This window comes from Staurois parvus, unplaced genomic scaffold, assembly GCF_062004578.1.
Source record: "Staurois parvus isolate SC_StPar_1 unplaced genomic scaffold, SC_StPar_1.0 ptg000324l, whole genome shotgun sequence".
In the NCBI taxonomy this organism is placed as follows: Eukaryota; Metazoa; Chordata; class Amphibia; order Anura; family Ranidae; genus Staurois; species Staurois parvus.
Window position 1 is genome coordinate 1,519,725 of NW_028318120.1, and position 13,431 is coordinate 1,533,155.

At 47.0% G+C, this 13,431-nt stretch overlaps 1 protein-coding gene across 1 annotated transcript; it reads left to right on the plus strand.

Moving 5' to 3' along the window:
• Window positions 1-222: 222 nt before the first annotated feature.
• Window positions 223-1,545, plus strand: LOC149457357 (zinc finger CCHC domain-containing protein 18-like). Its single transcript, XM_089683826.1, has one exon. The coding sequence runs from the start codon at window positions 223-225 to the stop codon at window positions 1,543-1,545; it is 1,323 nt and encodes a 440-aa protein (XP_089539952.1).
• Window positions 1,546-13,431: the final 11,886 nt, after the last annotated feature.

Consider the following 13,431-nt stretch of genomic DNA (forward strand, 5'->3'; position numbering starts at 1 on the left):
AAGCTGATCTCTGTGTTTTATTATAACATGTGTGCTTTTCATTGATCCTTGCACTTACACTATTGCCAGGTGTGCCAGTTTGGGCTGAGACAGTCCTTGGGGTTGAGAAGCAGAGTGGCGGAGTGAACAAACTTAAGCAGCCCCTACGGGGGTATCGCTACATGTGGGGGCTCGTCCGGGATAATTTCCAATACTCTGCAATCAACTCTTAAAGATAGTGCCATGCTGGACCCAGAAGTCAGAACCTCAAAGCCAGGGACATCCTCAGAAGAATCCCCTTCTCTGCTAGTGGCTGAGTTTGGCAAACTAGTTACAGGGCTTCTCAAAAACTCAGTAGGGTCCACCAATTATGAGTATCGCAAACTACAGTTCTTCTCGGGGAAAGTTCCCACACCTTCAGGAGAAGATGACTTTTATACTTGGATGGATCAAGCCATCCAAGCTGTGGAAGAGTGGGATGTGATTGACACGGTAAAGAGACAGAGGGTGGTAGAGAGCCTGCGGGCACCAGCTTCTGATGTAGTTCGAAACCTGAAACGGGATAAACCCACCTGCTCAGTTTCTGAGTGTCTAGAAGCACTCTGTGAAGTTTATGGGAGAGTTGAAGATTGCACAGAATTAATCTATCTCTTTCAGCACACTTATCAAATGGAGGGTGAGAAATTAATAAACTATGTCACACGGCTGGATAAAACCCTTCAACAAGTTTTAATGAAAGGTGGGATGAAAGCTGAAGAGGCCAATAAATCCTTAATGCTACAGGTGCAAAGGGGAGCCCAGCCACTGGATCCCATTGTGTTACAACTTCGATCCAGGAGTCCAACTGACCTCCTCACTTACTCCAAATTCATAAAGGCTATTAGAGAGGAAGAAGCTCTCATTGCAGCCAAGGCACAGATACCTGAGTCTGCCAAGGGTCTTAAACATGGCGCATTGGCTTACATCATACAGTCTGGGTCTGCATCGGAGACCAGCTCAGATGGAGGGCCCGTCAGCTCTATTGACACTTTGACACAAGCTATAGTTCAGTTGGCACAGGCGCAAACTACTCTACAGCAAACATTCTGTGGAATTCAGAAAACAGTAGGACAAGTGATGGAAGCCCATGCCGATATGCAACAATCACTTGAGGAAGTGAAGCAGACGGTGTCCACTCTGATCAAGGAAGGAAGGGGTGTTGTCTCCTCTAACGATAAGAAGTGTTATCGCTGTGGAGAGGAAGGCCATTTAATCGCTAATTGCTCAAATGAAGAGAACCTGACAGACCTTACTGCAGAGTTGGTGAGAGCATTAAAGAAGCTGTCTCTTGGAAAGTCGCAGAAAAATCTTCAGAAGGCCCCGGTGAAGGAGCAAACTGGGTGCCCATCTGAAGTAGAGAGCTTCATAAAAAAAGACAACAGGAGACAGCGGCGGAAGTTCAACCCTTTGCAGAAGGCTCCTGTTGTTGCCTCTGAGCGACCCAGTGCCCCATTTACTTTGGCACATATGGCCCAGCAGCGGAGGATCAATGCACACCAGATGGCCAGAGGAAAGGTTCGGGAGTAGAGATAATTCCTGAAGTTGTTTCAACTAAAGTGTTACAAAGAAGTCATGGAAAAATCCCAGTTAGTGTCTGCAACATAACGGCCTTACCTGTGAAGATGCCAGCACGGATGTTGTTGGGACAAGTTAACCCAGCCACCCCAGTCTCACTATCTGATTTGGTGGGGGAAGAGAAAGATGGGATCCCTGCCGAGGAATTTTATCTGGAAAATACTCCCCTTCCACCTGAATGGAAGGAAAGGGCCAAGGCTCAGCTTCAGGGATGGAAGGTTGCATTCTCCAAGAGTGAATTCGATGTGGGATGTGCAAAAAGTGCCAAACATCGAATCCGTCTTAAAGAGGATAAGCCATTCAGGGAGAGAGTTCGACGGATTCCTTTAGGGGACTTGGAAGACCTGCGTGAGCAACTGGCAGAGTTGAAAGGGGCAGGTATCATCCGAGAGTCCCGGAGTCCATATGCTTCTCCAATAGTGGTGGTACGGAAGAAGAATGGTGCATTGAGGCTGTGTATTGATTATCGGACGCTGAACAGGAGGACCATTCCTGACCAATACACCACTCCAAGAATAGAAGACGCTTTGCAGAGTCTATCAGGGGCCAAGTGGTTTAGCGTGTTGGATTTGAAGAGCGGATACTATCAAATTCCCATGCAACCTGAAGACCGAGAGAAGACTGCTTTCATTACCCCAGTGGGGTTCTTTGAATTCAACCGCATGCCACAAGGCCTTTCCGGTGCCCCAGCCACTTTCCAGAGGTTAATGGAGAAGACGGTGGGAGACATGAACCTGATAGAGGTATTGGTGTACCTACATGATATCATTGTGTTTGGCAAGACTCTGGAGGAGCACGAAGAGCGTCTAGAGAAGGTACTGAAGAGACTCCATGATGAGGGGTTGAAGTTATCCCTGGAGAAGTGCCAGTTCTATCAACCCTCAGTTTATTACCTTGGCCACATTGTGTCTGCTGATGGAGTGGCCACCGACCCCCAGAAGCTAGAGGCCGTCACTTCCTGGCCAAGGCCTACTAATGTGACCGAACTTAGGTCATTTCTGGGATTCTGTTCCTACTACAGAAGATTTGTTGAGGGATTCGCTAAAACAGCTCACCCACTCAACGAACTACTGAAGAGTGGAGAGGAAGATGATGACCCAGATCTGCCAAAACCTGTTCGATCAGCTGGAGGTCCTAGGAAACCCAGAGAGTCCATTCAAGAACAGTGGACTGCTCAGTGTGAAGAGGCTTTCAGACAGCTGAAGTGGAGTCTAACCACTGCTCCAGTTCTAGCCTATGCAGACCCAACCAAGCCAAACAAGCTGCATGTTGATGCTAGCAGAGATGGGTTGGGCGGGGTGCTGTATCAAGAGCATGACGGGCACCCTCGGCCTGTTGCCTATGTGAGTCGGAGCTTGGCACCCACTGAGAAGAACTATCCCACACACAAGCTCGAATTTCTGGCTCTAAAGTGGGCAGTAGTGGATAAGCTGAGAGATTACTTGTACGGGGCTGAATTCGTGATCAAGACCGACAATAACCCTCTCACCTATATCCTCACTACGGCGAAGTTAGATGCCACAGGTCACAGATGGCTGGCTGCCTTATCTGAATTCACTTTCAGTCTGAAATATCGACCAGGAGTTGGAAACAAAGATGCGGATGCATTGTCAAGAAGGCCTCATTGTTCCAGGGACTATACTGAAGAATGGACTCAGCTGACTCCCGAAGGGGTACAAGCCTTATGTCAAGGAGCAGAACACCAAGCTGGAGGAGGATCCAGGGCCAAAGACCTTGGAGTGTCAGCCGCTGGTGTTCCCAGATGTTACTGCAACGTCACCCAAGTCGGGGATGAAGGTCTGCAAAAACTCTCCAAGAAAGACTTGCGAAGGGATCAGTTGGAAGACCCTCTCTGTAGCTTGGCATTGAAAGCCTTGGAGAGCCAATGCCCTGACTTGCTCCTCACTGACTCTCTTAAGGAAGCCCATCTACTACACCGAGAGTGGGATCGGTTGCAGTTGCACCAAGGGGTGGTCTACCGAAGGGGCCCCTCTGGAGATCCTGGAGAAAGATGGCAGTTGTTCCTGCCAGAAAAACACAGAGAGACAGTATTAACTGCTTTGCATGATAGTCATGGTCACTTAGGACCCGACAGGACCTTCCACCTGGTGAGGGACAGATTCTACTGGCCCTGCATGCGAGCTGAAGTTGAGGGTTACTGTCACTCCTGCATTAGGTGCATCCAAAGGAAGACTTTGCCTCACCGAGCTGCCCCAATGGGCCACCTTCAGAGTCAGGGACCCATGGAGCTGGTGTGCATTGATTTTCTAAGCTTGGAGCCTGATTTGAGTAGACAGGGAAATATCCTAGTAGTAACTGATCACTTCACTAGGTATGCTCAGGCTTTTCCCACAAGAGACCAACAAGCACTCACGGTGGCCAAGATCTTGGTGGAAAAATTCTTTGTGCACTATGGTCTACCTCAACGCATCCATTCTGATCAAGGGAGAGACTTTGAAAGCAGTCTCATCAAGAAACTGTTAGATCTTTTGGGCATCAGGAAGTCTAGAACCACCCCATACCATCCTCAGGGAGATCCCCAACCAGAGAGATTCAACAGAACCCTCTTGGATATGCTTGGGACTCTGACTTCTGAGAAAAAGCAGCACTGGAGCAAGCACATAGCAGCTATCGTGCATGCTTATAACAGCACCACAAACGATGCCACAGGATACTCTCCCTATTGTCTAATGTTTGGGCGGGAGGCCCGGCTGCCAGTAGATTTGGCTTTTGGCACGTCCATAGACCGTACCTCTGCAACCTCACACAGAGGATATGTAGACCGCCTGAGGAAAAGTCTGAAGGCTGCCTATGGCAAGGCCCAAGCTGCCTCAGATGCCCGAGGACAGAGAAATAAAAGAAACTTTGACCTCCGGGTACGAGTGCAGGACTTACAGCCGGGTGACAAGGTGCTGCTGAGAAACCTGGGTGTCCCTGGAAAACACAAATTGGCTGACCGGTGGAAATCGCAGCCCTATGTCATCTGCAAACAGCTGCCAGGACTCCCAGTGTACCAGATCCGGCCAGAGGGAAGCACAGGCCCGCTGAAAACTTGGCATCGTAATCATTTGTTGCCTCTATCTGAAGCAGTTCGTGTGCCACTACAGCCAGATCCACAGTCATCATCCAGGGCCCCCCAGAGATCTCGGCCAGTGACTCGGTTTCAGTCTGTGCTTCAGCCTGCAGAAGATGGAGACAGCGAAGATGAAGAGATGGGAATGGATTGGCTGTGGTTGTCTCAGATGCTTGAATCTGCTATCCCTCCTTCTCCTGCCACAGTAATCGACACCGGGATACTCAGGCCAGAAGCTCCTGAGTTTGTGCCTCAGAGTCCACCAATTGAAGAGCTGGAAGACTCTCAGTCCTCTTTGCTGACAACAGACTCTGCAGACTTCCCATCCTTCATTGAAGAGGAAGTTAGGGATGAAGCTAAAATTCAGGGAGAAGAGACCAGTGTGCTTGCAACCCCAGAGCCTAAAGAACAGCGTGAGCGTAGGGTTATTCACCCGCCAAAGAGACTAACATATGATACTTTGGGTGAGAGCTCTGAAGAGGTTGTTCTCACCGCTAAAAGGACTCTTGAAGCACCTGATCCTTCCACTGCAGATTTGGTGGTTGAAAATCCTGACTCACCCCCTGACACATCTGGCTGGGCAAGTCCAATTAAGGTGGCTTACAGGCTACTAACTGGTGGGAGGTTCCCCTGCCAAGATTTTATGAGAATGTAAATTGTTTAGTTTCCTGTGTGTACTAACTTGTTTTTCTCCGCGTGTATATATCAAGCATGTACCAGGTCAAGGATTGTTACTGCCTTTGGAGGACCAAAGGTTCTTTGGTGGGGGGAGTGTGTAGCAGGAGATATTAATCCTGTCTCATGGCTGTGATCTGCTGACTGGCCTCTCCTGTGTAACCTGACACTTGCCCTGACACAGACAAAGCAGTGAGGGATTTCAGCCCCCCCTTTCTCCTCTCAGACTGTAAGAGAGTGAGAGAGCCAATTACAAGAGCCATTAAAGGAGCCAATGACAAGGACTCTGTCAAACAGGAAGTGCAGCTGCAAAGCATTGTGGACGATGCAGTCTTGAACAGAAATGGCCTTATAGGCTGATATGGAGATAGAATTACAAAAGAACTACAAAAGCCATCATGCTTGGAGAGAGGAGAGTGAATGGATCCATCTTGGGGTTTCTCCTGAGGAGAGGAGACTGCACGTGGCAGCAGAGAGATTGGACCTGGCAAAGAAGTGCTTTTGGGCAGTGCACTGCATGCTTAGTGATCTGCATCAGCCAAGGGAACATCCAAACTGAGAGAAGTGGCTTACAGTACAGAGGCCATCCTGACAGTGTGAAGTGCTCATCCTGAGGTGACCAGAGAAGCCTGTCATTTCCAGGACGATCGTTTGGGCCTTTGTCACAGGATCTGGTGAGAGGGATTTTTCCCACTGTCAGATGACAGGAACACTGCACACATACTGCATCATACCTTGCTCATATTCACCAGGCACTGGGTTGTGTAGATGGCCCTGCTGAACAGACACCATGTTCACTTTGCTATACAAATACTGCCACAGGATTACAATTACACTTTAAGTGTTTAAGGAGTTTAAGTGCACCAACGAAAGTGGCTAGCTGAAGATCCCAACATTCATCCAGTTACAAAGAGACTAAAGTTACTGGTGCCATACGAGCACGCGCATGCGTAGTCAGGCCTCTATATTGCATGGTGTGTGAGGAAATAGCTCTACCTTGGAAAGTAGCTATTAAGCATCATTTGGATACAGTGTTTGCCTATTGGGCTTGTGGTGTCGGGGGTTAGAAGGGAGAAGTTTGACACAATAGAGAGTCATTCTTCTGCCCTCCTCCTGCTTGGACATCATAGAGCTGAATCTATGTAGAGGAGGTAAATCCACTTTGAGGTTGCCATTTAAGTGTTTCCTCTGCTTTTGGGGTTATTTACGGTTGGAATCCCCTGAAAGCAGACTGAGTGTAAAAATGAGTTATATTTCTTTCGGTCACAGTATTTGCTGTTCTCTTGATTCTCCTAACATATACCTGTTGTTAATGTTTATTACTTCCCATAGAGGTCTTACAGTAAAGCTGATCTCTGTGTTTTATTATAACATGTGTGCTTTTCATTGATCCTTGCACTTACACTATTGCCAGGTGTGCCAGTTGGGACTGAGACAGTCCTTGGGGTTGAGAAGCAGAGTGGCGGAGTGAACAAACTTAAGCAGCCCCTACGGGGGTATCGCTACATATATATATATGTTTTGCATTCTATTCTATTTTAAACTGAATGGGTTGTTTTGCAAGGTAAGGATTCACATATCAGTTAACCACTTCTAGTCTCGCTCGCCAGCAATGTACTGCTGATGGTCAAACCATTTTGTTTCAGAGAGAGAAGAAAGACATCACACATGAGTAAAAAGCAGCACACTGCACCGACAGACGTTAGATAGAGACATTATAACCCCTTGATTGCCACATTTAACCGTTTGATTGGCCCCTGCCATTAGTACAGTGTCAGTGTACAGTATTTTTCACTGATCACTGTATAGTGCCACTAGCGATGTCAGATAGCATCAGCCAGTGTCAGGGTCAGTTAGCATCCCTCCCAGCTAGGGTCAGCTAGCGTTAGATTGCCGGCACACTATCGCACTCACGCTATAGGTCGCTGATCATCGTCATTACTAGTATAGTGTTTGTACGGATCAATATATTAATCAAGAACAAAACTATACTTGTGCCCCCTTAGTATTAGTGTCCCCAAAAATGCAGTGTTAGCAGGATCAGCCCCGTTCGCTGCCAGCACTAGCGTTTAGCCCCAACGCTCCCCCCACCCCTAACAAGAAGTGCAGTGTCAGTATAATTTCTGATCACTGTCACCTGTAATACATTGCACACAAAACCGTAGTGTACACAGAATGAGGCCTGATCTCTGTTAGCACTTGCCATTCAAGCAATCCCTGACAGCTAGGTACTCTTTTTCCCCGTGAGTTGCACTAGGTACCTATAAATTTAGAGTCCAAAATGTCCAACCAAAGGTACACTGGTGAAGAGGCCTACAGGATTCTGAGCATGTCAGGCGAGAGCGAAGAGGAAGACTCCCTGACACAATCAGCCCCAGAATACGAACCTGTAGAAAGCAGCGGCACCCTGACAGGTAGCTTGGACGATGAAGAAGAGGTTCCTGTTAACCACTTCTCGTCCAGCCAATGTATATAAACGGCTGGACGGGACACCTCCGGGAGCAGGTTGCCGGCGTCCTGCATCTGAGGCTCGTGCGCGGCTCCTAGAGCACGCGCACCCGTGGGACACAGCGGTTCATGTGACATGGTACAGGACCAATGAAATCGGTCATATATCATGTGATCAGCTGTGTCCAATAAGGACACAGTCTGTCAATCGAAGCCGTATGGTGCTGCTTCCGGCTCAGTGACACCTGATCGTCCCACAAGTGGCCCTGATCACCCCACAAGTGGCCCAGCAGTTCCCTGATCACCACATAGTGGCCGTGTTTGCCCCACAAGTGGCCCAGCAGTTCCTTGGTCACCACAAAGTGGACCTGTTCACCCCACAAGTGGCCCAGAAGTTCCCTGATCACCACACAGTGGCTCTGTGCGCCCCACAAGTGGCCCAGCAGTGGCCCTGTTTACCACAGTGTCCCTGATCACCACATAGTAGCCCAGCAGTGTTCCTGATTGCCACACAAGTGGCCCAGCAGTGTCCCTGATCACTGCAGTGTCCCTGATCGCCACAGTGGCCCATCAGTGTCCCTGATCGCCGCAGTGGCCCTGATCATCACACAAGTGGTCCAGCAGTGTCCCTGATCGACACACAAGTGGCCCAGCAGTGGCCCTGATCACAGCAGTGGCCCAGCAGTGTCCCTGATCACCGCACAAGTAGTCCAGCAGTGTCCCTGATAGCCACAGTGTCCATGATTGCCGCAGTGGCCCAGCAGTGTCCCTGATCACTGCAGTGGCCCAGCAGTGGCTCTGATCACCACACAGTGGCCCAGCAGTGGCCCTGATTGCCACACAGTGTTCCTGATCTCCGCAGTGTCCCTGATCACCACACAGTGGCCCAGCTGTGGCCCTGATTACCACACAGTGGCCCAGTAGTGTCCCTGATTACCACACAGTCTCCCTGATCGCCACAGTGGCCCTGCAGTATCCATGATCGCCACACAGTGGCCCAGCAGTGGCCCTGATTACGGCCCAGCGGCCCAGCTAGTGTCCCTGATCACTGCACAGTGGCCCAGCCAGTGTCCCTGATCACCGCACAGTGGCCCAGCCAGTGTCCCTGATCGCCGCACAGTGTCCCTGATTGCCACAGTGTCCCTGATGATCATACAGTGTCCCTGATCGCCACGCAGTGGCCCAGTGAGTGTCCCTGATCGCCATACAGAGGCCCAATCAGTGTCCCCGATCACCTTACAATGTCCCTGTTCATACAGTGTCCCTACTCACTGCCACACCAGTGGATCCTGTTCACCGCCATCGTCTGTGAGGATAGAGATCCAGTACAGCTTACTGGGAGTAATTTTCAGCCTTTACACACAGTTTACACACACTCACAAAACATTGCCTGCCAGCTCATGGTATCTCTGATCTTTGCCCAACAGTGACTAGTGTGAACCAACCACAGCCAGATATCTGTCCCTCACTGCAATACCATCATCCTGGTCACCACTATTCCAGTAGATCCTGATCACAGTGTCAAAAATATGGCCAAAAGATTATACACAAGCGAGGAGGCATTTCAAGAATGGAGAACTCTCACTGTCAGACTCCCCATGCCTCTTAAAACATATCTTGGTGTGTTTGCTTTCCAAAATGGGGTCATTTTGTGGGTAATTCCATTGTCCTGCTGCTCCAGGACTTCCAAAATGGCAATAGGTAGTCAAGAAATTAGATGTGTAATTTTTGCCCCTAGAACTCCAAAAGGTGCTTATTGGATGAGGAGCCCCTTTATGTGGCCAGACTGTGAAAAAGTCTCGCACATTTTGTATCGCCATATTCAGGAAGAGTTAGAGAATGTGTTTTGGGGTGTAATTTTAAGTATGCCTATGCAGTGTATTAGAAATATCTCATAGATTGACAACTTTGCGTAGACAAAAATACGTTTTAATTTTCTTTTCACATTTTCCAAAAACTTGTGGCAAAAAATGAAGTCTTCAGAAGACTCCACATGCCTCTTAAAACATACCTTGGGGTGTTTGCTTTCCAAAATGGGGTCATTTTGTGGATAATTCCATTGTTCTGATGCTCCAGAACCTCCAAAACGGCAATAGGTAGTCAAGAAAATAGATGTGTAATTTATGCCCTTAGAACACTAACAGGTGCTTATTGGATGTAAAGCCCCTCTATGTGGCCAGACTGTGAAAAAGTCTCACACATTTGGTATCGCCATATTCAGGAATAGTTAGAGAATGTGTTTTGGGGTGTAATTGCAAGTATGCCTATGCAGTGTATTAGAAATATCTCACAGATTGACAACTTTGCGTAGAAAAAAATACATTTTCATTTTCTTTTCACATTTTCCAAAAACATGTGGCAAAATATGAAGTCTTCAGAAGACTTGCCATGCCTCGTAAAAAAATACCTTGGGGTGTTTTCTTTCCAAAATGGGTTCATTTTGTGGGTAATTCAATTGTCCTGGTGCTCCAGGACCTCCAAAACTGTGATAGATAGTCAAGAAATTAGATGTGTAATTTTTGCCCCTAGAATCCTAAGACTGCTTGTTGGATGTGGGGCCCTTCTATGTGGCTAGGCTGTGAAAAAGTTTCACACATGTGGTATTGCCATACTCAGGAAGAGTAGCAGAATATTTTTTGGGGTGTAATTGCAAGTATGCCTATGCAGTGTGAGAGAAGGAACTTGTTAAAATGACAACTTTGTGGGGAAAAAAAATTATTTACTTTCATAATTTCCCTCAAAAATTGGCAAAAACTGACAACTTCAAAAAACTCACAATGCCTCTCATTAAATACCTCAGACTGTCTACTTTCACAAATGGAGTAATTTGGGGGTTATTTGTACTGTCCTGGCATTTTAGGGCCCCAAGAAATTATACAGGTAGTCAATACATCAGGATTGATACATTTTCAAATATATATACCATGGTCTGTGGACTCTATAACTTTCACACAGACTAAATAATACACACTGATTGGGTTATTTCTACCAAACAAATGTAGCACAATGGATTTTTGATTTATGCAGAAAGTATATTTATTTGCAAAATTTAGTAACAAAACTAAGAAAAACATGTTTTTTTTCAAAATGTTCAGGCTTTTTTCATATTTCTTGCAAAAAATGAAAACCCCAGTGGTGATTAAATACCACCAAATGAAAGCTCTATTTGTGTGAAAAAAAATTATAAAAATTTCATTTGGCTACAGTGTCGTATGCCTGAGTAATTGTCATTCACAATGTGAGAGCGCTGAAGGCTGAAAATTGGCCCGGACAGGAAGGGGGTGAAAGTGTCTGGACATGAAGTGGTTAAGATCAGGACCTATGAAGCTGAAGTACTAGGATCGCATGACTTGTCTCATATGCAGCAGAGTGCCAGTACTAGTGCTGCAATACCTTTTGGTGAACTGGCGAGCACCAGTGGCCTAGTACATCCTGGTCTTTCACAGACCAGCACTGCAGTATCACTTGGTGACGTGGTGAGTCCCATAAGTGCAGTACAAACTGGTGCGGTGGTGAGCACAAGTAGTGTCCCGCAGCCACCAAGAATTCGCACATAGGCCTGTAGAGCCCCTAGTGTCCTTCCGGATGTGTTTGCAAATCCTGATTGGTAGCCCACAGATTCTGCAGCACCTGTACTTCCCCCATTCACTGCCCAACCCGGAATTCAGGTGGAAACAGCAAATGTAACTACTCCCCTTGATTTTGTGGAGCTGCTTTTCACAGATTTGTACAATTTGATTGTGGGCCAAAGCAATTTATATGCTCAACAATATATCGCCGCAAACCCAAATTCAAACCTTGCCGACCATTCGCATGGAAACCCATTATGGTTTCCCGAATTTAAAACTTTTTGGGCCTAACCCTCAACGTGGGCATTACAAAAAAGAATGAGTTGTGATTGTATTGGTCCACAGACCCGATTCATCTTATGCCCGTGTTCCCTGCTACAATGACCAGGCATAGATATGAGAGTATAATGTGTTTTATGCATTTTCATGATAACACACTCTGTCGTCCTCGGGGTGACCCTGAACATGACAGGTTCTAAAAATTTGGCCCCTCATAAACCACCTCACTGAGAAATGTGCAGTTGTGTATACACCCCAGCAAAACATCTGCGTGGATGAGTCCCTTAAATTTAGGGTTTATGAGGGAAGAGACAGCGAACAAGAGCCCCCCGACTGCCCAGAGTACATGGGAAGCAGTGGCAAGATAGTTTGGGACTTGGTGTCGTGTTTGTTCCGTAAGGGGTACCACTCATACGTGGAAAATTTGTATACAAGCGTGCCACTATTTAGACATTTGTACAGTCTTTGAATTGGCTCATGTGGCACCGTGCGACCTAATCGCCGGGGCTTCCCCCAACTGCTTGTAAATACCCAACTTAGAAAGGGGGAGAAAGCCTGCTTGATGAATGATGAATTGCTCGCAGTGAAGTGGAAGGACAAACGTAATGTTTTCATCCTGTCTCCCATTCAAGCAGACGCGACAGTCCAAATTAACACAGTATCTGGTGTTGTTGAGAAACCCCTCTGTGTCTGTGACTATAACCTTAACATTGGAGGTTGTGCACTTCAACGACCAAATGATGAATCCGTGCTTAGTTTCCCAGAAAGCAAGACACTGGTACAAAAAGGTGTCTATTTATTTATTTCAATTGGCTATATATAACGCTTTTGTAATTTACCAAGCAACTGGACAAAGTGGATTCTTCCTAAAATTCCAGGAAGAGATCATCACGGCCCTTTTGTATGCAGAAGGTGCTGTGGCCCAATCCTCAAATCCAGGTGCAGTTATCTGGCTCCATAAGAGGCATTTTCCAGATGTCCTCTCTGGTACCCCAACCAAAAGGTCACCCCAAAGAAGATGTTGTGTCTGTAGCAGACACGGAATAAGACGCGACACCTGCTTTTTTTGTCCCTCCTGTCTGGCCAACCTGGTCTCTGCCTCAAAGACTGCTTCCGTCGCTACCATACACTAGTGGAGTTTTAGTATAGGGTACAGGACGGCACAGTTCATGGCACATATTTATACAGGGTCTTGAAAGATGTTAAGTAGTCAGGAAACTGGCTATTGCATTTTGAGAGGGCCGTACCGCCCCTTGATGACGTCGTGGCCTACTCGATGCGGATGTCAGAACGCTCCTTGTCCATTGTTTGGTGGAGGTGATCCGTGGTGAGCGGTTTTTGTACCTCACCTCTGTTGAGCATTGCAATTTAAGCTGGTGTCTGTCTGGACACCTTGTTTGTGAGTTTTTTATGAGTTTTTTTTATTAAATAGATAAATGGTAAAAACGTACTGCACCATTATGTTTTCTTCTTTGTTCCTGAGTGTGCTGCATGTATATATGGAGGTATGAAATGGAGTGGAGAAATTTCCCATGAGATCCTTTGGCTGCAGAGTATTTTCTATGATCGGGATATAGTATTCCTCGGGCTGCTTACTATTATTGATTACTTGGAAAGTGATTGAGTATTACTACATCTACTAATTGGACATCATTATTCATCGCTCCCAGAGCACAAGCGCTATTGCTGGTTTATAATTTGACCAGCAAATAGCTCTGGTGAGTTCATTCAATCGTTTTTGGTGGTGGATTTTTCACAGTGTTATGAAGTCACTGAAGATTATTTTTGGACACT